Raw genomic sequence first — 23,585 nt, forward strand, 5'->3', positions numbered from 1 at the left:
TCCCTGATGATACACAAAGTTTTAAATTATCAAGGCTATTGTTTCAGGCAAAACACATAACATTCCATTGAAAAGTCCCAAACATGATTGCCAGGTTCAAAACATTTATTTTGTCTAGGATGTTGAAATAATTCAGATATCACGAACTGCAATTTTTTTTGTAAATTTAGGCCAACTTGACAAACTGCTGGGTGAAGGTATCATCACTATCTTGAATAGGAACGAGATGCGTTATGGAGACACATGAGCATATGACAGAGACCAATGCAACCTTTCATAAGCACCTGTTGGAGCTATAGAACAGACTCAACAATCTCGAAGCAGAGACGGCTGCTGCTACCAAGAATAAAACAAGAGGCCTGGCTCACATATCTTCTTGACAAGCTGCTGGGTGAAGGTATGATCACTATATTGAATAGGAACGAGATGCAATATGGACACTCATGAGCATATGATGGAGACCAACTCAACCTTTCATAAGCACCTGTTGGAGCTACAGAACAGACTCAACAAACTCGAAGCAGAGAAGGCTGCTGCTACCAAGAGTAAAGCAAGAGGCCTGGCCCACATATCTTCTTCAACAGCGATAGAGACTCTGACATTGAAGTGTCTCTCGGTGATCTCTCCCCCTCTCCCAATCAGGGCAGCTTAAATGGGATGAGATGGGTGAGTAGAGATCAGTAGTGCACTAGATGACATGATCCCTGCTGTTTTTAATTTTTTTTGTTATCATGGATATGCTAGATATATTATCCCTTTTGTATGATTGTTAACATTTTTATGCTGTTGATATGTTGCTCATGACAGCATATACACTGCTTATCCAGACTTTGGTTTATACTGTCAGAAATAAACTTATGTTTTGCTTAATCGATATTTAAAATTAAAAAAAATGTAAAAATCTGTAGGAATTTAAACTTTCAGAAAAAATTGGACAGATCTGTCTGGATTTGGTTATTCTGGTTCCAATTGTAGACCAGACATGGATAATTATAATACAAAGATTGCCATCATTTGTGGCATATGAACTGAAGGAATAGCCTACATTTTTGTAGAATTTGCATTTCTTCTCAAGAACAAATGTATTTGATAGGTGAGGGCCGAGGCAGATCTAATGAGGCCAATGGTCTGCACATGTTTCAACATAACTTGAGTTTTCAAGAATTAAGCGTATCAACATCTTGAAATTTGAGTCCAACTTTCTGCATAATGTATTATTTTTGTTATTTTTTTGAGTAATGACAAATTCCGTTATGATTATAATGTCACAATATCGATGATGTTTGTATGTGCTTCCTTGGCTCCATTGGGTGTGTCTTTCTTGTTCTCATTGTTGAACTGATTATTCAAGCCAAACATGTCACACTGATTTCTATCTACATGTCATTTATCTTATAGGCATTGGTTCTTTTTTCTTATTACTTTATACATTTTCTCAATCTGACATGTTTAAGATTTTAATTTCAGGAAATCATCTCCACTGCCAGAATCTGTGATGCTTCATATTGGCAATCTGTCTCGAAATGTGAATGAAGCTCACCTGAAAGAGATCTTTGGTAAGAAATTCATTGATTTGATTGCATTCTGCCTTGCCTTTTCACTGAGAAATTATAAATTTAAATCAGAATTTGATTTACTTATTGGTACTTCGTAGTTAACATTGCTTTGACTCTCTGAGAATTATTTAGTTTTCACTTGTAAATGAAAGGGGATTCATTAGTGTGCCCCTCAACCAAACAATGTAGTGAAACATATAAAAATAGTGATGTTGCCAGATTCGTTCCTGCAACCTTCAAAGTCTGGTTCATTTCTGTGCAAAGTCCTGTCCTCGTCAAATTTTGTGCAAATTCCGCTGCAGAGCACCAAATTTGGCCCAAAGTCTGTCAAACGGACCTGAGCCGAATTTGGGTGAGTTTACAACAAATTTGTTGTCCAATGGCAGAACCCGGGCCAACTTTGGGCTCAAAAAAAGTTGTCTTTGACTTTTTAAAAGTGTTTTTCTGCCTAGTTTGGTCTGTACCACCCTTCAACCCTTAAGAGAGCACTAAAAAGGTGAAAAATGATGTATTTGCTATGTCGCTTTACTATTAGCATAGTGGTGTCATGTATTTATGTAAATACATATATATGTCCATATTTATTTTTTAAAAACTTATATTTTTGTATGGACGAACTCAAAATGAATTTGAACCCACCATTAAATAAAATTGAATGAATCTTGAATCTGAATTTGAACCGGCAACATAGAAAAATAGAACAAATGTTAGACTTTCAGTCCTTGTTATGTCAGAAAATGAAACATATAATGTCTATTTAATACTATAATTATCTCCCTGCCCGTGGTGAAGGCAATCCAAAATTGAGCCACAGCCTGTAGACTTTCCACAAATTCTTAACGGTAGTTCCAAGTGATTCTGACTATGTTTATCCTTGTGGAACATTGATATATCCTGAAGTTAGAATGATTTTATTAAAGGCTAAATGTAATAACCAATTGATCATTACCATTTAATATTTCTTTAACAGCCTTCTTGAATGGTCAATCGACTAACTACGTCAAGCTTAGTCTGGTATTTTTACAGATTTGTCAAAACCCAAAGTTGGTAAAAGTGTTTGCAGCTTGGTCCTCTGTCGAACAATTGTGCACAATAATGTACCTATCTTGTACAAGTTACTTAGTGAAGCGAAATAGTATTCTAACAAGCCTTGATCATCTTCCCAGGAACAAGCTTTGGTCATCCACCATCCCTTTCAAAGTTTGCATTTTTGGCAATTTGAGTAACCCTTAGTTATTATAAAGGATTGCAGTCTTTGTTGTGGCATCTTCATGTCTGAAAGCATCTTCTAGAGCCAACTGCCTCACTCACTTCTTTCATTGTGCCTTTATATAATGCTTTAGTCAAATATTGTAACCTTAGTTACCGGATTCGTGCCCTAGAGGCCGGATCCGGATTCGTGCCTGGATTCGTGCAGATCCGGGCAGGATTCTTGTTTTACACAGTGGATTTGTCCGGATTCATGGCCCACGAATCTTGACGAATCCACTGTGTAAAACAAGGATCCTGCCCGGATCTGCATGAATCTAGGCACGAATCCTCAAGGATCCAGCGTGAATCCTCAAGGATCGACAGGTTTAAGTGAGTCCAAGTTATTTAATATGACTTTTTAAACTATATTTTTTTGCTTTCTAGTGCTAAAATGACCTTTTTATGCATTATATATACTAATAAATGAGAGAAACAAATATATATATATATATATATAGTGTTGGGGCTTGGGCAAGATCAGTAATATATATATATATTCACGAATCCCCCACGAATCCTAATTGGGGGAAAAAAAAATCACGAATCCACGGATCCGATTCACGTGCCCGAATCGGATTCGTATCCCGAATCAGTAACTAAGATTGTAACATACTAAATAACTAATTGAGAAAAGTTTGCTAAGATTTGAAAATGTTAAAATAAAACTACTAGTTTCAGTCATGGTTTAGTACTAAACAACATCTTATGAAGTAGGATTTATATATATTTTTTGTTTTTTTTTGAGAATACAAGAAATGAAAACTATTCGAGCTTATCTTTAACTAACATAAAGTAATGCTTTGAAATATACAATCATGGCTGATATATCAGTACATTTTTTTTTTGAACAAATAAAAACTGAAATACTCATACAGATAGATACTCACAGAGATGTACATAGGTTCGGTGGATAAGGTGTGGTGTGACACATGAAGTTCCAATCACCGTCTCGCATCACGTTCTAGGGAAAAGGCATCACTGGGGCGTTTAACCACCCAACCATGGATCAATATCGACCCCTCCTAGCCTGCTTGAGTTCCAAGCAGTCCCCGCCCTCTACGAGTGATGGTGGATGATCAAGGCTTGTTCCTGGGAATCTGATGTAGAGTGCTTACATCGTGATCAGTCACAAATGTAGCCACGACTATTCTAGTGCAACTTCTGTCAAGGATGTATCTAGCAGCTCCAATCTGACGTCCAATATTCTCACCTTGGCCAAGGTTTTTCTTAGGTTGGAGTCATCGTCTCACCTTCCCTATGTATATTGTTTCTGGTAATTCACCTTTTGAGATAGTCTTTTGAGATTTTCTTATGAAGGATAAGCCCCTTTAAGATGTTCTTCTTTGTTTTTAAGTTCTCTGTTAAGTTAGGTTCTCATACAACACGGAGAAGTCTCACATCTTGGTTGGATCTCTTCACTACTGGCTGAAAGCTCAAACTTACCATGATTGAGATGTTAATTGATTATCATTCCTTCTTTCTTATATGCTAAAATGTTGTGAACAGGGCGCCATAGATTTGAACTAGATTATAAGGGTCAAATGGAAGTTCAAGCTTGAATGAGTCTACACAGAAAGTGAACTAATGCTTCAGTTGAATTTCCTTAAATAAGATTTCTGTTTGAGAGCAAAATTCCTGAGTAAAGAAGATTAATTGAGTGTTGCCCTCTAGGTGGTGACTGTTTACTTCTAGATAATTCTTTGCTGTGGGATGAATCATTCTCTGTGGTTTCCTACCATTAGCTGAGTGTTCCTCCTACAGAGTTATGATTCCCTGAACTGCTTAGCTAAAAGAACTCTTCCAGAGTTGAGGACTATAAGTCACGTTAACAAACAATTTCTTATTCACACATAGCTTAAGTCTAGCTTCTGAGACAGAATATGTAAAGTGTAACTGTGTGATTTTCAGAATAGTGTCATTCTTAAAGAAAATTTTGAAACGACTGAAAGAACTCTTAATCAGTTTATTTCTTCAGAACTTCAAGCTGAGAAGGAAGTATATGATTTTGCGGGGAAAGAGAGAAGCAATCTTATTGTTTAATGTAACATTTACGTGGTCTGTGTGTGAAGCTCAGATTGGTAAGATACGAGCCTTCTCGTCCTCTTGGTACCGCTAACTGGACTGTGCATGAATTCTCAGAGTGGTAAGGTATGGAATTCCTCTCTTCTTGATTTGCACTCCAGCTTCCAATTCTCGAGCTTCAAGAAACAGTTATTCTGCCTTTCCATGCCTCTTCATGAAAAATGAAGGTGGTTGAATGCTCTCAGTTTTGGCTCCTCCATCTAATATATCTTTCGCACCCTAATTGTTTTTCATCACCTTGCTCAAGGCATGATTAAATCACTACCGTCAAAAAGTTCCTAAGGTATTTGCCACTTTCGCCATGCACCCAAATTGTTCAAGTTTGTTTTAATATTTCAAAAGTTTGCACGACAAAACCGGTAATATGAATTATAAGTCCTGCCAAGAAAAAATAAGGTAAAGTTGAGAAATTAAGTAATTCAAAGAGTGTATTCGCTCCCTCAAAAGCTTGATCATACATGGGAAGCGGATCATACATGGGAAGCGGATATAGGTTATAAATTGAGGAGTGTCTTTTTGAAAAGCTAGGAACTTTTTTGAGAAATAAGATAGAAGATGAAGTCTTAGTACTTTGAAGGTTGCAAAAAGTGAATGCGACAATTAATAGATCAAGAAGTTACAATGAATGAGTTGATTATAAAATGGTTAATTTAGTGTCATAATAGTGTTGTCCTGTGATTGCTAAAGACAAGAACATAAGAATTTTGGGTGGTTCTCTAGGACAAAAGATTAGTCTAGAGATTGATTTAAAGATATTATTCGTCACTAGGTCTAGAACGAAAGAGCGGTCTGTAACTTGAGTCACCTTGGCCATCTAGGTGTATGTGTCAGGTTATACCATTTCCAGGATGAAACCTTGATCATCCCACATCCCCTGTCTCGGTGATACCTCCTCCCCTTTCAAGTTTGCTTTACGTTCTTCCTGTATCTAGTCTAGTTGGTTAGACCTTGATATCAAGTAATTTAAATTTGTAAGAAATCACAACATCGTTATTATAACTATGAACACATCGCAAGTAATCAACAATTCTTGTTCAAATCTTAGTTATATCCACTATGTAAATTACAAGTCTTGAGTTAGAGATATCTTACCTTCTGTAATCGGTATTCCATCTAGGGTTAAGTCTACAAAACCATGGTTAGTCAACATAAATTGCCTAGGGTATAGATTATCACATTACCACTATATGCAAAACCATTTAGGGCAACAATACCATTGTATGCAAAACCATTTAGGGCAATAATAACATTGCAAACAAAATCATTCAAGGCAACAATACCATTGTAAACAAAACCATTTGTAACGGCGTAAATATAAAAGTGTCAACTAAATAGGGGTGTGACAAATAGAGAGCTATTTTATGTTGCAGCTTGCATGTTGTAGGTATGCAGTTGTATTTGTGCCAAAGCTGATAACATATTCAAAAGTGAATTTTATATCATACACAGAACCTTCTCAATCTGAATCATAAACCCACACAATCTAAGGTCTTTTCTTTTGTTATACATGTTAGTGTAAATAATTATTAATTATTTACACTTTACTTAAGTTTACTTAGGTTAATGCATTATTTTATTATTTATTAGGTAGACACCTAGGAGTATGCGTACTCATATGAGTTGTCATATTGACAACACAAGAGTTAGGAACTCTATTTTAACACATGATGTCTACAATACTGGAGTTTGCATAATCAACTGAGTTGTCATATAGACAACATAGTTACTCGCACTCTAACTAAGCACATGGTGTCTACAACATAATTTTATGTGACACACCTATGTAGGCTTATCCTCTCATCATCACACTAACTCCTGTGCTCAATGGAGGATAATCCACTCTTGGTGGACATGTGCTTAGTTGTGAGGCTTATCATTTTGATAACTCTTAGTCATTCTAGAGGCCTTTATATATAGGCACTTCTAGTGTACTTGTACATTATTCATTCTCATATTGTTATTATGATCATACATCATTTGGTCCATATTGTGCTTTGTTCTTGAGCTTCTTGATCTTGGTTTCATTTGCCCAAGGCAAATTCTTACAATACATAAAACAAAGTCAATTGTTCCTTCTGCGTATCTCATTCCCTCTTTATTGTAGTCTAGTGTCTATCTTTGGTGTTGTCATGAATTTGGAAATGAAACTCATATCATATCTCAAATTGGGTTTATTTGCTGTAAGCGCATTAAGCTCCACACTACGATTATGTTATTGTCTTAGTGGCAATGATGGCTAGAAACTTCAGCCCTTTCTCTATAAGTGTAGATGAGATCTTGTGATTTGACATTTTGAATTAGTCGAGCATATATTTCAAGGACCCAAAACTAGATTAGTATATATAATTAGATTTTCCATAATTGCTGGAAATCTGTATATTTGAAAAGATAATGATGGGTTTTGTTCTACATTACCCCATGTTTTTAGGATTGGGGGACAGGTTTTTGGTATGGATTTTTTTGGCCATTTTAGGGGATGGCAAAGGGGATTGCTATATTAAAAATAGGTAGAATTTATAATCTATAGGTAAATTTAAAATATTCATACACAAACATGGATGAAGCATGCTTATATACAATTTAGAACCTTAATATTTAACGTTTGTGTTAAAAATTTAAATTGAGAGTTCACAGTAGAGTCGAAGCCAAACACATTTATCAAAATTCACACATTAATACTATTGGACAGCTAGGGGACACATTTTTGAGCTTCTGGGACAAGTCAAATTATGCTGGGAACACATCCCCACGTACATTGGTTTCATTCCCTACCTAGGCTAGCATGTTTCTTGTGTATTACTATTAGATAATCATAGTTACACTGCTCTAGGAGACGAGGGGACGATAGGACGGGGGACAAGTTCTCGAGACGGGGGGATAAGGGGCTTTGATTTGGGGACAACGGCGGGGGACGGGAGCAGGGGTGTATATACTATACATATGGTACTTAAAATGCTAGTTATGTAAAGATGTACTACAGTTATACAATATAAGATACAAAGATGTAAAAAACGTAAACATTTAACATTACATTGAAGTTTTCAATTGGAACATCATGATTCATGATCAAATGACAAACAAACAATGAACATTGAACATTAGCAAATAATAAATATTAGTCTATATATCAGTGTTCAGATCAATAGTATGAGTATCTAGATTCTACTATCTAATAGTAATCAATGATCATATGAGTCATGACATAAAGATGATTACAATAAGTATCATGTGTCATGAATCATGATATCAAAATAAGTATATAATGCAAACAAAAACTACAAGTCTCCAAGAGTGCAAATCAAAATGGCAAAATGCCAAATCATTGATCAATGATCATCCCCTGGAGGTTGGAAGTTGAAACTCATCACCACCGGAACTATCAATTTGTCCAAGATCAAGAGTCGAAAAGGGAACACCAACTAGCCTTGTGGCTGGATCTAAAACATCCTCCCCCTCATCAATCTGTGATGGCTCCTTAGGCTCTACATCCCATCGTGATGCTGGGCTCTCCTTGTACACACTTGTCTTGTGGTCATCGATATGCAACACACTGTGTACAACCATTAGCTTCTCTGATCTTTGAGAGGTAAGTCTATTCCTCTTAAGAGAGTGGATGAAGCTATATGTAGACCAATTCCTCTCAGAAGCTGAGGAACTAGAAACCTGAGATGAAAAATAATTGGCCAATGTGAGACTCAGGAATTAGAAGTTGAACAATGATCATTGAACAATGAACAATGAAAAGTTAAAAGTTGAGAAACTAAGTACTCGACGAATAGCTAGTGTGGTGGTTGTAGATTTCGCTCCATAAGCTGACCACCACAAATGGGATCCTCTTGTGCCATAGTCTTGATATCCGCCTTTGCCGTTTGATTGTAACCCCTAAGAGTAGCAAATTTGGTCCACTCAGTGCGAACCTTAGCTGCTGTCTCAAGGTCATACATCCTATCTATGCACTTGAAGAACCCTTCCTTCACTTGAAAAAATAAAAAAAGTGCAAATTATTAGCAAATAGAAGAATCAAGATGCTAGTAATGTAAATGATTTTAGTTTATAAAATGATAAGAATCTAAGTCTTAAGACAAAGTCTTAAAGTATTCTATGATATAAATCACCTCATCATCGTGAAGTGGTGTAACTCTATGAGGCCTAGTAATGTACCACCTCGGATTCAATACATATGCAGACATGTGTAAGGGTGTGTTAAGTTTGTCCCATTTATGTTGAATAATAGGTTGGACGTGATCATTGTAGAAGGCTAATGTGGGGTCCTTCTCTTGCACAACTGCCCTCATCTGCCCAAGCATAGAATCAATGCATTCGTACACCTCTCCAAGTGTAGGTGCATCCCCATCTCCATACTCGATCACCTTGAAGACTGGCCTAATAATAGAGACAATGTATTTTGCATCGCTCCAAAATACATCACTCTTAACTATATCCTTCACCCTCATCCCCTGCTCTGACCTGGAACCATCCCACCTATTCCATTCATTTGTCATAACCATTAGTTGCAGTGGCTCCTGCAAATCGAGCATTCTCTCCAAGAGAATGAAATAGGATGCATATTGTGTGTCAACTGGCTTTAGGAACTCCTTCCTGGCGAAGCTCCTAAATAGTGCATGTGAGATGTGGTGGTTGCAGATATACATCTGCACATCTCTACCATCACTCACCACTCCCTTTATCCAGCTAATCTTCCACATGTCCTTTAAAGCATTGTTCATACCATGCACACAACGAGGAGTCCACCAAATATGCCGATATGTGGCCTCAATAAGCCTCCTTGCAACTTTGCACACATGAGCTGCATTTGTCACTACTTGGACCACATTTTGTGGCCCAAATCTCCGTAATGGCTTCCCAAAGAATCTGAAATTGAAAATTAGCATCTTTTCGATGCTTTTAAGAATCAACCACCTTAAGAAAGAATGGGCCCTCTGTACATGTGACTATGACATTGATGAGTGGACGGTGTCTAATGTCCATCCACCCATCCATGATAATGCTGCACACCAATTCCTCCCAAACAGCTCTCATGGTCTCCATGGACTCACTAATCTTGGCATACTCATCATCCAAGATTTTAGTCCTCAATTTGTGCTCACATGGTGGCACATATGATGGTGACCTTGCCTTTACTACATTGTGAAATGCGTCCTGAAGTGCAATGACATTGGCAAATAACATTCTCCCAATGTAGGCATCTAAATTCTCTCTTGTTTGGGCTGCAAACAATTCTGCTATAGGGTTGTTTTCACTAGATTGTGCACTGCGTTTCCCCTTGCTCGTCTGGGCTGCTGCTACACCTATAGATCTATAAGTAGAGGAAGGTGCGGAGGCTGCCCCTAGCAATGTAGTAGATGAAGCTCTATGTTGTGGCCTAGAAGAAGACATGGGTCGGTGTTGTTGCCCCTGTATTTGTTGCTCATGCACCTCCTGTATAGTCTGAATTTGCTGCCTACCAGCCAAGGTAGTAGGCATTGGAAGACCCAAGTCCTTTGGAACTCCCCAAAGCTTGTTGAATTCAATTCTAAACTTCAAGTTTTTGGATTCAGTCAAAAACTTACATGGTAAAACACCTTTACCTGTCCAAAAGAGGAAGTGTACATTCGCTCGAGTGATGCTATCATACCATACATCACCACAAATATTGCATCTCCACTTTCTCGTGCCATTTGTTCTTGATCCGCTTGTTATTCTAGTGGCAAGTTGTTTTAATGGAGATTTTGGATCAAACTTACCCCTAGCCCACTCTGCCAAAGATGGAGAGGGGCAATTAATAGATGGAGTACCAGATAATACAAAATCAGTACCCACGGAAGTGAAACTAGTTTGGGCCCCTTGCTGATTTGGCCCAGCCCCAATGTCACTCTCATGCTCAACCCTTTTAACGGTGTCATCATCATCCTCAACCCCAACCTCAGGCTCAGGTTCATATACTGATTCACTACCACTATCTGAATGAAATTCCATCTCATCATCACTATGAGTATCAATGTGGGAGCTCATTTTGACACTACATTTTACAAAACAAATTTAAAAAAAGAAAAAAGTTAACAATTTGAATTTACAAACTTTCAGCTTATGCCCTTCTTTAAATTTTCTAAAATTTAAAACTAAATAACAAGAATTTGCAAAATGAAACATCAAGAATTTTAATCTATCATTTAATATTTATAAATGATTCAATGAATGAATGATAATCATAACTATAACAAAATGAAACAACACACATTTAGACCTAAAAACATTGAGCAATAATTTATAAACATGCATTTGAAAATCAGAAAAACAAGTTAAAAACCCTTCCTTTTGCTTGAAAAACTCCTTCAACAAGATGGTAAACCCTCCTCTTCTTCTTCTTGCTTGTAGGCTCTCCTTTTTCACTTGCAAACACTTTCTTCACTCTTGCACAAATCCTTATCTCAGCTCTTCACTCTTTTTCTTCTTGCTGTTGCAAACAATGAGAAATGCAAATGTGAATAAAAATGAAGAATAGAAGGCTTTTCAACAAAGGAGGAAGGAATGGGCCCCACAACCCAATAGCATAAAAATAGAAACATTATAAAAATTAAAAAATGCCTTAAACTTTTTAATTTTTAATGTGTCTCTTTTGCTTGCCGTAGGAGACATCCTGGCGTCCCCCTACAAAGGAGACTCCTTCATGTCCCCCTGCACCCCCACACTCGGAGGCGTCTCGCCGTCTTCGGTGATGGTGGCGCTCTAAGTGGCACCGCTCAAAATGCCGAGACACTGTCCTCCCGTCTCGGGGACATCCCCGTCTTCGAGACGACCTAGTTTGGGGGGGGGGACGTGTCCCTGTGTTACACTGTATTGTTAGAACAAGAAGGCCATTTTTACTTCATTTTAGATATTCATTGTTGAGAACATGCACCTCAACAAAGCCTATCTTAATGCCATTGAAGTTTCATATGCTTAATTCTCATTAGACTATCATCTTATATGTTTTCACTGAAGAAATTCCTTAATGGGCATAGATATTTGACATATGAAACACAAATGTATAATAGCAACATCATTTTATGTTTCATCAATTGAAAGGAGTGTTTTCTTTATTGAACGAGACCACCTTAAATATTGTTTTAATGCTTAAATGTACATATTATATTATTTCAGGAAGACAGGTAAATGATATTTCGTAGAAGGAAACTTAGAGAGATTTGTTCATGCATATTTTAGTTTATAGGTTTGCTCCAGTTCTCATTCACTGGAAAAAGGAGGAAAATTGCATAATAGAACTTGAAAGTTAGATAAAATTTCATATTTCACAATGATCCAATTGCTGACAATTATTTGCTTTTGAAATTAGTTTTATAGATTAAATATTTTGATTGCATTAGAGGTCTGATATAACAAATAAAAAAAGGTTTCAGTACACTCAATCCAGTCATAGTCATGGCATGTGATGTCCCCTTCTAGCTAGAGACATCACTTTAGCTGGTGATTAGCCTATCAGAGACCCTCGTAGGCTAATAAGATTGGATAGAGGGTCACCTTGGTGTGGAGATCCTCCAAGGACCAAAGCAGAGTACTCTTCTGGGTTGCCAGAGTTTGTTTATGATGAGTTTTCCTTTGAGTTTGGCTTGGTCAGGCTATTTTTAGCAGTTTTGGAGTTATAAAGATAGACCCCTGCTATTTTTAGAAAAGGGGTATGGTCATATGCAGTTCTATCATGTTAGCTCCCAGTCCAAACGACATTCAAAAATGTTGAGTAATAATGGAGATATTAATGTTTATTTAGTTAAAATAAACATTATTGGTTTTGAGCCTATATTGTTAAGTTATAATATATAACTTAAGTGAGGGTCATGATATCATAAAAGGGGCCATTGTTTCAATTAATTGTGGGTCCAAGCTTATGGAAAAATTAAAAGGGATTTTCTAAGTTTTAATGTAATAACATTTTTTATGTTATTATTATATCTTTTATCCCACATTGAGCGTGGAGACTCATTCTGGAGTCGAGGAGTCCTTATAAACAAACCTTGCCTTCCTTCAAGAGTAGGTTATGAGAAGTGCTTAAAAACTTTGCCTTGTGAAATTTTTTGAAGTTGTGGCAACAAGGGTTTCTACAAGTTTGAGAAGAATTCAGATTGTGGAGGACGTAGTATCTTTAGAGTTGATGCAATTTGAGGGTGTGAAATATCACTTGAATTTTGCCTGTGAGTTGACTTCATTCTGGAGTCAATATTGTGTTTAGTAGGAAAGAATTGGATGAATCTGTTACAGGTTGGAAGGGGTTATAACAGCAGCTACAGTGCTGTGAACAGTACAGCGCTCCAGTGAATTTAAAAATCAGAGATTTAATATTGCGGTTTTTGATAGGCGCTGCCCAAGGAGGAAGCAACCAGCAGCGTGGTTGCGTATCAGAGACAAAAATCAGGTTTTTTTCAACTATTAATGATGATGTTTTTAATGTATGCTTCCAGCAATAAGTATTGTACAAACATTAGGAGCCATCTGAATAAATGAACTTGATTAGCATTATAATCAGATTTGAGTTATAATTTGAGGTAGATTAGTTTTCAATATTTGTATTTTCTTTTCATCAACTCAAAAACCCAAAAACAGCTTAAAATATTAAGAAACAAACCAAAAACAATTATTACACCCAGGGAAACAAACAGTGATCAGCGTAGAGCCTATTTGGGGTTCTTACATTGGTATCAGAGCCTCATTCTTGCCATCCTGAGGGTTTGGGGAGTCATATGCAGCCACCGGAAATTGGACCACACAGGTACCATACTCGTAGGAGAGCTCTGATTGAAAGAGAACAGTTACAGGAAATAGGAAATATGGAAGAGAGGCATGATGGTAGTTCACCTAGAAACAGGAGGAATAATGATGATCAGGATACCAGAGAATTCTACCGTGCTATGGTTACAGGGCAGCAGCAGATGGCACAGGCATTACAGGCACTCACTACTATGGTAGAAAGGATGAACCCACTTGTTAGACAAAATGGGGAGCCGGGAGAACAGGGAGATAACAGGAGTGCTACAGGTAATCAAAGACCACAACGGACCCATTCCAGAACAACTGATAGGCCTACATGCCCTACATTTGTTCCGGAGGAGCCAGAAGAAGCTCCGGTAGAGGAGGCGACAGGAGACCCCATATTCGCAGATGCACTCATGGCTGCAAATGATGAATGGGAATTATTAGCTCCGCAGGTTCGGGAGAGGATGACCTTTGAACGCTTTGTAAATTAGAGGAGAGAGCATTACAGGTCACTTAGACAAGATAGGAGGCCTAGAGGTCAAAATAGTGAGCTGAAGAGGGCTACAGGCAAGCTTACTATGCCTACATTTGATGGGAGTGGTAAGATGACAGCTCAAGCTTGGATTCATAAGCTTGACACATTTTTGGCACTGAGGCCAATGACAGAGATTGAAGCTATCAAATATGCCACCTTGCATTTGGAGGGAATAGCACATGATTGGTGGTACCATGGTATGGTAACACTTCAGCATAACCAAGTGACAGAATACTAGAACTTCGTGGATAGGTTGGTTGAAAGATTTGACAAAAAAGATCCAGAGATTTACTTCCGAGACTTAGCACAGTTGAAACAAACAGGCAACTTGGAGTATTTCATTGGTGAATTTCAGCGGTTGGTAGTCATGGTGCCAAACATTTCAGAGCATAGATTGATAGTTCTTTTCATTGAGGGCCTATCTGAACCACTGAGAGGTTGGATAAAGGCATTTGATCCTATTTCTTTACAGGAAGCGATGAAAAAGGCAAGAAGTATGGAACATGCAGTCCCAACAAACAAATTTCAGTCCAAAGGAGCATCTTCTAGTAAGGATAACAAACCATTTTATAAAAAACCAGAGAGGACTGATTTAAAAAATGATTCTAAAGATAAAACTCCAGCACCTTTTGACAAGGAAACATTAAACGATTTGAGGAAGAAAAAATTATGTTTCTACTATAAGGGACCCTATGATGCAAACCATGATTGTCCTCTTAGGCCAAAGGGAAAAGCTAACAGAGTTATGTGGGCATACTATGAGGAATCAGAATCAGATAATTCAGATCAGCAGTCTGATATAGAGGAAATAGATGGTGAAAAAGAGGAAGACAAGGCTGAAAACTTGTCTAAAATGGAGTCCAAGGATGGGGAAGGAGATGGGCAACTTAGGGAAGCTCGTCTCACTAGTATTAAGCAAGAAGGGTCATTCCGGATGAGAGGAGTACTCGCTGGACAGCGAGTCATAACCTTGGTTGATACAGGTGCCATTCATAATTTCATTGATGCTAGGATGGTGGAGAAGCGTGGCATACAAACAGAGGAGTTTGGGGGAATTAGAGTGAGGGTAGCGGATGGCTATGTCCTCAAATGTGATCGTAGGATCACTGGACTCCCATTGAAAGTTAATAATTATGACTTTAAGGCAGATTTTTATCTTGTACCTATGGGAGATACAGATATAGTTCTTGGGATGAGTTGGTTGCACGATATTGGTGAGTTCACTCTTAACCTCAAGGAGATGGAGATGAGGTTTAAAGTGAATGGGAAGACACATATTCTTAAGGCAATCAGGGACAGTGATCTCAGGATGGTCTCTTTTCGTAGAATGGCTAGATTGATTCGACATGATCAGGTAGAGTGGGCAGCAGAGTGCATGTTGATGCCATCACAGGAGGGACAGCATAAGATTGAATATCCTCCTGATATTCAGGAGCTTAGAGTTAAACACTCTAAGGTGTTCAGTGACATTCCACCAGGTAGACCACCAGACAGAGGTATTGAGCACATCATTGAGTTAGAGGAGGGGGCTAAGCCCATCATGATTACACCTTATAGGCATCCGAAGAGGTTGAAGGATGAAATTGAGAAAACCATAAAGGAGTTACTTGCTATGGGCCACATTAGACCAAGTAAGTCTCCTTTTGCTTCTTCAGTGGTGTTAGTAAAGAAGAAGGATGGGACATTGAGGATGTGCATTGATTACATAGTGCTTAATAGGAAGACGATTAAAAACAGATACCCCATTCCCTGGATCGATGAGTTGATAGATGAGCTTCATGGAGCTTGCTTCTTCTCAAAGATAGATTTGAGATCAGGTTATCACCAGATCAAAGTTAGAGAGCAGGATATCGAGAAGACAGCCTTTAGATGTCATTGTGGCCATTTTGAGTTTGTAGTTATGCCATTTGGGCTAACTAACGCACCTGCTACTTTTCAGGTAACAATGAATAGGGTTTTCCATCCTCAGTTGAGGAGATTTGTACTTGTCTTTTTCGATGATATCTTGGTATATAGTAGATCTTGGGAGGAGCACTTGGTTCACCTGGACACGGTGCTGGGTATATTGGACAGAGAATCCTTGTATGCAAAGGAGTCGAAGTGTGATTTGGGCATGACAGAGTTGTTGTACTTGGGTCACATCATCAGTGCAGAGGGCGTGTGCATGGATCCTGAAAAGATTCGTGCCATTGTGGAGTGGCCTTCACCGGTGAACCTTACACAGTTGAGGGGCTTTCTAGGACTATGTGGTTTCTACAGAAGGTTTGTGGATGGATATTCCAGGCATGCAGCACCCTTGACAGATTTGATGAGAAAGGGAGCTTTCTTGTGGACTCTTGAGGCACAGGAGTGTTTTGAGAAATTTAAGGGGTTGATGACTTCTTGTCCAGTGTTAGCATTACCAGATTTCAGCAAACCTTTTGAGCTACATTGTGATGCTTCCGGAGAGGGCATTGGATCGGTGCTTATGCAGGAGAAGCACCCTATTGCTTATGAGAGCAGGAAATTGAGAGGGCCAGAGCGGAGCTTCAGCATATATGATAAGGAGATGTTAGCCATTATGCATGCTTTGGCCAAATTCAGGCAATATTTGGTAGGTAGCAAATTTTGTATCAAAACCAACCATAATAGCCTAAGACACTTTTTGGGGCAGCGAGATCTCAATGATAGGCAGCAAAAGTGGGTGAGCAAGTTATAGTCCTATGATTTTGACATTACATATTTTAAGGGGACACAGAATGTAGTTGCTGATGCTTTATCACGTAGGCCCCATTTGAGCTTATTGACAGACATATCGGAGGATTGGAGACACTTGATCCTTGCAGAGTATGCAAAGGACACTTGGGCAGCTGGATTCATAGATGAGACTATTCAGGACAGCAGATACACCCTTGTGAATGAGCTCATCATTTACAAAGGATGAATATTTTTGGTCCCAGGATCAGTAGTGAGGAGGGTGGTTTTGAAATCTTTTCATGATTCACCTATGGCAGGACATCCTGGTTTCTACAAGACATACCGACAGATTAGAGAGCGATTCACATGGAAAGGGCTCAAAGCAGAGGTACTCCAATATGTTAGGGAGTGTCCCACTTGCCAACAGAATAAGCAAGAACACTCCTATCTAGTCGGTTTACTTCAGCCACTTCCGATTCTTGATAGGAAGTGGGAGTGTTTGTCTATGGACTTCATCACAGGACTGCCTAGAGCCCAAGGCAGAGACTGCATGTATGTGGTTGTGGATCGCCTTATGAAGTTTGCACACTTCTTTCCGATCACTGCTACATACACTGCTACATAGGTGGCAGAGTTGTTCTTCAAAGAGATATTCAGATTACATGGCTTACCTCGGAGCATTGTAAGTGACAGAGACGGCAGGTTTATGAGTCACTTTTGGCAGGAGCTATTCAGGTTGTGTGCGACAGAGCTCACTCCGAGTACTAGCTACCACCCTCAGACAGATGGTCAAACAGAGATAGTAAACAAATGGGTGGAGGGATATCTCAGAAATTATATAGCAGGGCAACAGAGGGCATGGGTAAAATGGATTTATCTCTGTGAGTATTGCTACAATACCACTTATCACATGTCTATTCAGATGTCACCCTTTATGGCCCTGTATGGGTATGAGGCACCCAATTTTATGGATCTGCTTTTGAGTGACAGTAGAGTGCCCAGTGCAGGTGATTTGTTACAGGAGAGTCAAGACCTTGTTAAGACTCTCAAGGATAATCTAACTAAGGCACAAAATCAGCAAAAGCAGTATGCAGATCAGAAGAGGATTGAGCGGACTTTTGAGGTTGGAGACATGGTGTATCTTATGTTGCAGCCTTACCGTCAATCCACTCTCAAGAAGAGTGGTGCCGAGAAACTCAAGCCACGATACTATGGTCCATTTAGGATTATCAGGAAAGTGGGAGAGGTGGCTTATGAGTTAGACTTGCCGACGGAGAGCAAGGTGCACAATGTTTTTCATGTGTCACGCCTCAAAAAGGCGCTAGGGCATCATATTGTGCCTTCTACAGTACTACCACCCCTGGATGATGAGGGAAAACTTGTTTTGATACCGGAGGCTATCATTGATTTTAGAGAGAGGAACTTGAGGAAACGTACCATCCGAGAATATTTGGTGAAGTGGAAGGATTTGCCGGTAGAGGATGCTACTTGGGAGAGCGAGGAGATTTTACAGCATCCAGAGTTGAGATTGCTTGAGGACAAGCAATTTCAGGGAGGGCGGACTGTGATGTCCCCTTCTAGCTAGAGACATCACTTTAGCTGGTGATTAGCCTATCAGAGACCCTCGTAGGCTAATAAGATTGGATAGAGGGTCACCTTGGTGTGGAGATCCTCCAAGGACCAAAGTAGAGTACTCTTCTGGGTTGCCAGAGTTTGTTTATGATGAGTTTTCTTTTGAGTTTGGCTTGGTCAGGCTATTTTTAGCAGTTTTGGAGTTATAAAGATAGACCCCTGCTATTTTTAGAAAAGGGGTATGGTCATATGCAGTTCTATCATGTTAGCTCCTAGTCCAAACGGCATTCAAAAATGTTGAGTAATAATGGAGATATTAATGTTTATTTAGTTAAAATAAACATTATTGGTTTTGAGCCTATATTGTTAAGTTATAATATATAACTTAAGTGAGGGTCATGATATCATAAAAGGGGCCATTGTTTCAATTAATTGTGGGTCCAAGCTTATGGAAAAATTAAAAGGGATTTTCTAAGTTTTAATGTAATAACATTTTTTATGTTATTATTATATCTTTTATCCCACATTGAGCGTGGAGACTCATTTTGGAGTCGAGGAGTCCTTATAAACAAACCTTGTCTTCCTTTAAGAGCAGGTTATGAGAAGTGCTTAAAAACTTTGCCTTGTGAAATTTCTTGAAGTTGTGGCAACAAGGGTTTCTACAAGTTTGAGAAGAATTCAGACTGTGGAGGACGTAGTATCTTCAGAGTTGATGCAATTTGAGGGTGTGAAATATCACTTGAATTTTGCCTGTGAGTTGACTTCATTCTGGAGTCAATATTGTGTTTAGTAGGAAAGAATTGGATGAATCTGTTACAGGTTGGAAGGGGTTATAACAGCAGCTACAGTGCTGTGAACAGTACAGCGCTCCAGTGAATTTAAAAATCAGAGATTTAATATTGCGGTTTTTGATAGGCGCTGCCCAAGGAGGAAGCAACCAGCAGCGTGGTTGCGTATCGGAGACAAAAATCAGGTTTTTTTCAACTATTAATGATGATGTTTTTAATGTATGCTTCCAGCAATAAGTATTGTACAAACATTAGGAGCCATCTGAATAAATGAATTTGATTAGCATTATAATCAGATTTGAGTTATAATTTGAGGTAGATTAGTTTTTAATATTTGTATTTTCTTTTCATCAACTCAAAAACCCAAAAACAGCTTAAAACATTCAAAAACAAACCAAAAACAATTATTACACCCAGGGAAACAAACAGTGATCAGCGTAGAGCCTATTTGGGGTTCTTACATGGCAAATCTACTATATTGATAAGAAAAAATGGTTCTATGGCTGTACAATAAGTGCAAATGCTAGATATTCCATGGTTTGTATTTCCTACTATTCAGAATAATCATGTTCTATTTAGCCCAGGCTGATGTTACTTTTCTTTTTAGGGTATTATTTTACACTTCATTTTTGAAATATAAAACTTCTGAAGCTTATTGCCTTCTTTACTTAGAAACCTTCCTCAAATGTTGCAAATAACAGCCTTACTTGGATCTTTGGAAGATATGCAATCTGTTGATTGAGTAATTCAAAATTTGTGACATACTCATGATTCAAGATATATTTTGGGGGCATGCTCCATATCGCTATCTCTGGGGACTTTAGTTCCCTCTTTTTTGAGAAAATTACTGACGCTCTAAGTTTTTCTTTTCAGGCAACTTTGGTGAGGTGGTAAGTGTAGAACTTTCAATGGACCGCATCGTAAGTTTATGACTACCAGTTTGATTTTCATTCAATCTGAAGTGGTATTATAGTGTGGTTGGATGTTCTTTTTAGTATATGATTAATTTTAAATGCATTTTATTCAAGGTTCAATTACCTAGGGGTTATGGCTATGTAGAATTCAAGACAAGATCTGATGCAGAAAATGCCCTTCTTCATATGAATGGCGTAAGCATTGATCTTCTTATTGTACACAATCATTTTTATTGTGTTAGAATCTTTAGATGCCATGATTATAATGATAAAATTTTGATGCATATCATGAGATAATCACGATTTTATTCTGGTTTTTTGTTAAGTTGATTAGTTGTCTTCCATTATTTAATTCAGGGCCAGCTTGATGGGAATTTAATTAGTGCTCAATTTACGCTCCCTCAACGAGCAAGAACCTCACCACCACCAAAAGCAGTTGTTCCCCCTCCTAAAAGGGAGATTTCAACAAGAGACAATGTTGCTCCTGATGCAGTAAAGGATGGGGCTGTGCGTCATAGAGAATGTATATTATAGATTTGTGATTTGTGGATGTTATCCAATAATTTAAACAGTATGAGCCATTTTCATTGTGATTGTTTTTCTTAAGCAGTAATTTTTCTCTTTGATGCATAACTTGTAGCTCCAACATTTCGTCGTAAATCTCATTCACCATTGCGAAGGTCTCCAATAAAAAATCGACGTGGGGAATCTCCTCGTCGTCGAGGAGATTCACCACCGCGTCGTCGTCCGATTTCTCCTTCTCGTCGGAATTCTTCCCCACCATTCCGTCGTAGAAATCGCTCACCAATCAGGTAAAGTTACATGATATGAATTTTATTTATTTATTTTATTCATAAGAGTGATTCTCTGGTCGATGATTTTGTTCCATAATTGTTCAGGACCTCTCCACGAAGGGTAAGGGGAAGTCCAGCTGGTCGAGTACGCTCACCATTGTCACATAGACGCAGGTATGCAATTCCTAGACAATATCAGTATTGAAGGTCAAAGGTATTCTAGTAGTTATAAAGTACGTCCACTAGCTTGATACATCATTAGAGGTGTAATAACTGAGTCAAATGCTTTCCATTGGCTATTATTGTATAATAATAAATAGCATATAGAATGCTACTCTTGAAATTTTGCCTGTCTAGTTTCTTTTTCTATAATTCTAAGCAACATGCAGCAGTCGAGCTTTTTTACGCACATAATGAACTTGACAATTATTATGCATTTCACATATTGCATCTCTGAAGCAGACTCCTACAAGCTCTAGAGATTAGAATGGTTTTAGAATTTTACTCTTTATTGGAACACTAAGCTTTCAGACTAGTATGCAGATGAGCACAAATACTGATTTCAAGTACTAAAGTAGAACAATTTTTTTGTTGGGGTACAGGTATGTGTTTAGCTGTAACCATATTAATTTTTTTAAAATTATGAAATATAAAATGATAATTATAATTGCCAAACAAATATTTATTACCTCATATTACATAATTTGGAAAATTGAAAATACTCATTAATCGTGATATTTTGAATTGTGAAATGTCAATATGAATTTATAAAATGAAAATAGCAATTAGTAGTCAATAGTTCTCATATTGCTTTTCATCAAGAGCATTGAAGTCAACATTTGTTTAAATTTCATTTGAACTACAAGACCACTTGCACTAGCCATGTCATATGGACAAGCTGACTCATCAAAATAGATTTCATATGAACAAGCTGACTCATCTAAAGAGTTTTTGGCAAGTTGACCATAATGTTTAGAAGTTGGTACACTGTCCCAATTCTTTGTCAATTCCTTATTGTGATGATGTTTCTTTTGTTATAAAGATCAAATTCTCGATTTCTTTCCCTTTAACTAAGGGTGACAAGGGCCTAGATTTGGGGTGAGAAACTGGTGGGGTTTTAGGAATGAAGACCTCAACAAGGTTGAGAACTTGTGCTCCTTGTGGGATCCAAGGGCAGTTGAGGGTAGAGGCTCTACCACCAAGCTTTAATTAAGTCTTTGAAACTGCATAAAACTTTGTGGTACACATGATTTTCACAATCTTATTGAAAAGATATGTTTTGTTCTTTCTTAGGGGTGAGAGCACCCTTGGCTGCACCCTAGGTGAAACCCATTGGTGTAGCAACACCAAACCAGACTCATGTGGCTAGTGGGGAGGGGCATGACAACCCAGTAACATAGCTGGAATAGTAAGCAATATCACTGAACTACCATTAAGAAGCGGGAAGGCATAAGTGGTTACTCAGAGATGGTAATCCAAGAACTGTATTATAACCATCGTTCAATATTTTCAAGGTATCTTTTTGGACATTCCCACTAGTAGTTCTAAATGGTTGATGTTTCCCTGCAAGCAGATAAAATTATTGAATATCAAAGAAATCAAAATTAAATTTTGACTAATCCAACCCAGACCCTAAAAACTTTGTTCAAATTTACTGGTTAACACATGTACTGTTGAATTAGACAAAATTATTGTTTTGCCGTATGAATAAATAATGATTTCCTCCAGTCTGTTCTGGGAGTCATTTGCACTCAATTGATTTGGGTGATTTGCAGGATAAATAGTGAGCACCTTTCAAATACAAGGGTAATTTGCATGATAGCCAGTGCAAAAAATTCCCTTTAAATTGATGGCAATTTTTTAGGATTGAATATGTGACAGATTTGCCATTTTAATGTGTAGAAGAGTTATGGACAAAAGCAACATAGATATGCCCTAAAAGTGTGATGAATTTAGTGCTAACTTTTATACTTTATCAGTTGTCTTTTTTTGATTGGTAATTGCTTTTGACTGGAGGTTTTGAACCAGTGGGGTCACATCTAGGGGACTCCATCCTGTGGTGAATTCTCTAATATTCCAATCTACTTGGAGAACAGACTATTCAAGATATACACCTAATCAGAGCCCATCCATAGAACATCAACAACAATCCATTGTCTTCTCACCATTATCTTCTCACCACCACTCATCTCTCTTTCCTCCTGTCTTAAGAGGACTAGTACCAATTGTGGATGACATAGGCCTAAATGATTGTAAACTAGATAAAGGTGTCGTTATTCAGCATCCTTATGCAATCTGTGGCACTCTATTCTCTTCTCATCAGTTAAATCTGGACAAGCTATAATCCCATGGCATGCAAAACCCAAAAAGTGTGACTTCACCTACCCTTGCATAGCTGCCGTTAAAGTCATCATTTAAAACACGATAATCCCACACCCTAGTCCCTTGTTTTTTTTTCTTCTGACCCCTTGGTGTAACATATTGGAGAAGAGGCTTTCTCTTGTTGAAAGGGATCTTTGCATATAAATTTTGAAATTTTACATTGAAATAGTATATAATGTTAGATTAAAATAGTCATGCTAAATTAAACTAAATGTACTTAAATTTTATTATATTGTAATTTTATTAATTACTATTTACAAATTACATTTTAATTTTTATTAATAGGTGTT

General features: G+C 37.9%; 1 protein-coding gene across 1 annotated transcript in view; it reads left to right on the forward strand.

Annotated features, from left to right (window-relative positions):
• LOC149551151 (uncharacterized) overlaps positions 1-23,585 on the forward strand; it is a 36,449-nt gene that overhangs the window by 8,245 nt on the left and 4,619 nt on the right. The window contains exons 3-8 of the mRNA XM_089786737.1: positions 1,468-1,556; positions 20,079-20,125; positions 20,234-20,314; positions 20,477-20,642; positions 20,760-20,931; positions 21,019-21,087. Of these exons, the coding sequence (XP_089642863.1) occupies positions 1,468-1,556; positions 20,079-20,125; positions 20,234-20,314; positions 20,477-20,642; positions 20,760-20,931; positions 21,019-21,087 (624 nt within the window). The remainder of the gene's footprint in view (positions 1-1,467; positions 1,557-20,078; positions 20,126-20,233; positions 20,315-20,476; positions 20,643-20,759; positions 20,932-21,018; positions 21,088-23,585) is intronic.

This window comes from Cupressus sempervirens, chromosome 6, assembly GCF_028749045.1.
Source record: "Cupressus sempervirens isolate cs-2001-9-10 chromosome 6, ASM2874904v1, whole genome shotgun sequence".
NCBI lineage: Eukaryota > Viridiplantae > Streptophyta > Pinopsida > Cupressales > Cupressaceae > Cupressus > Cupressus sempervirens.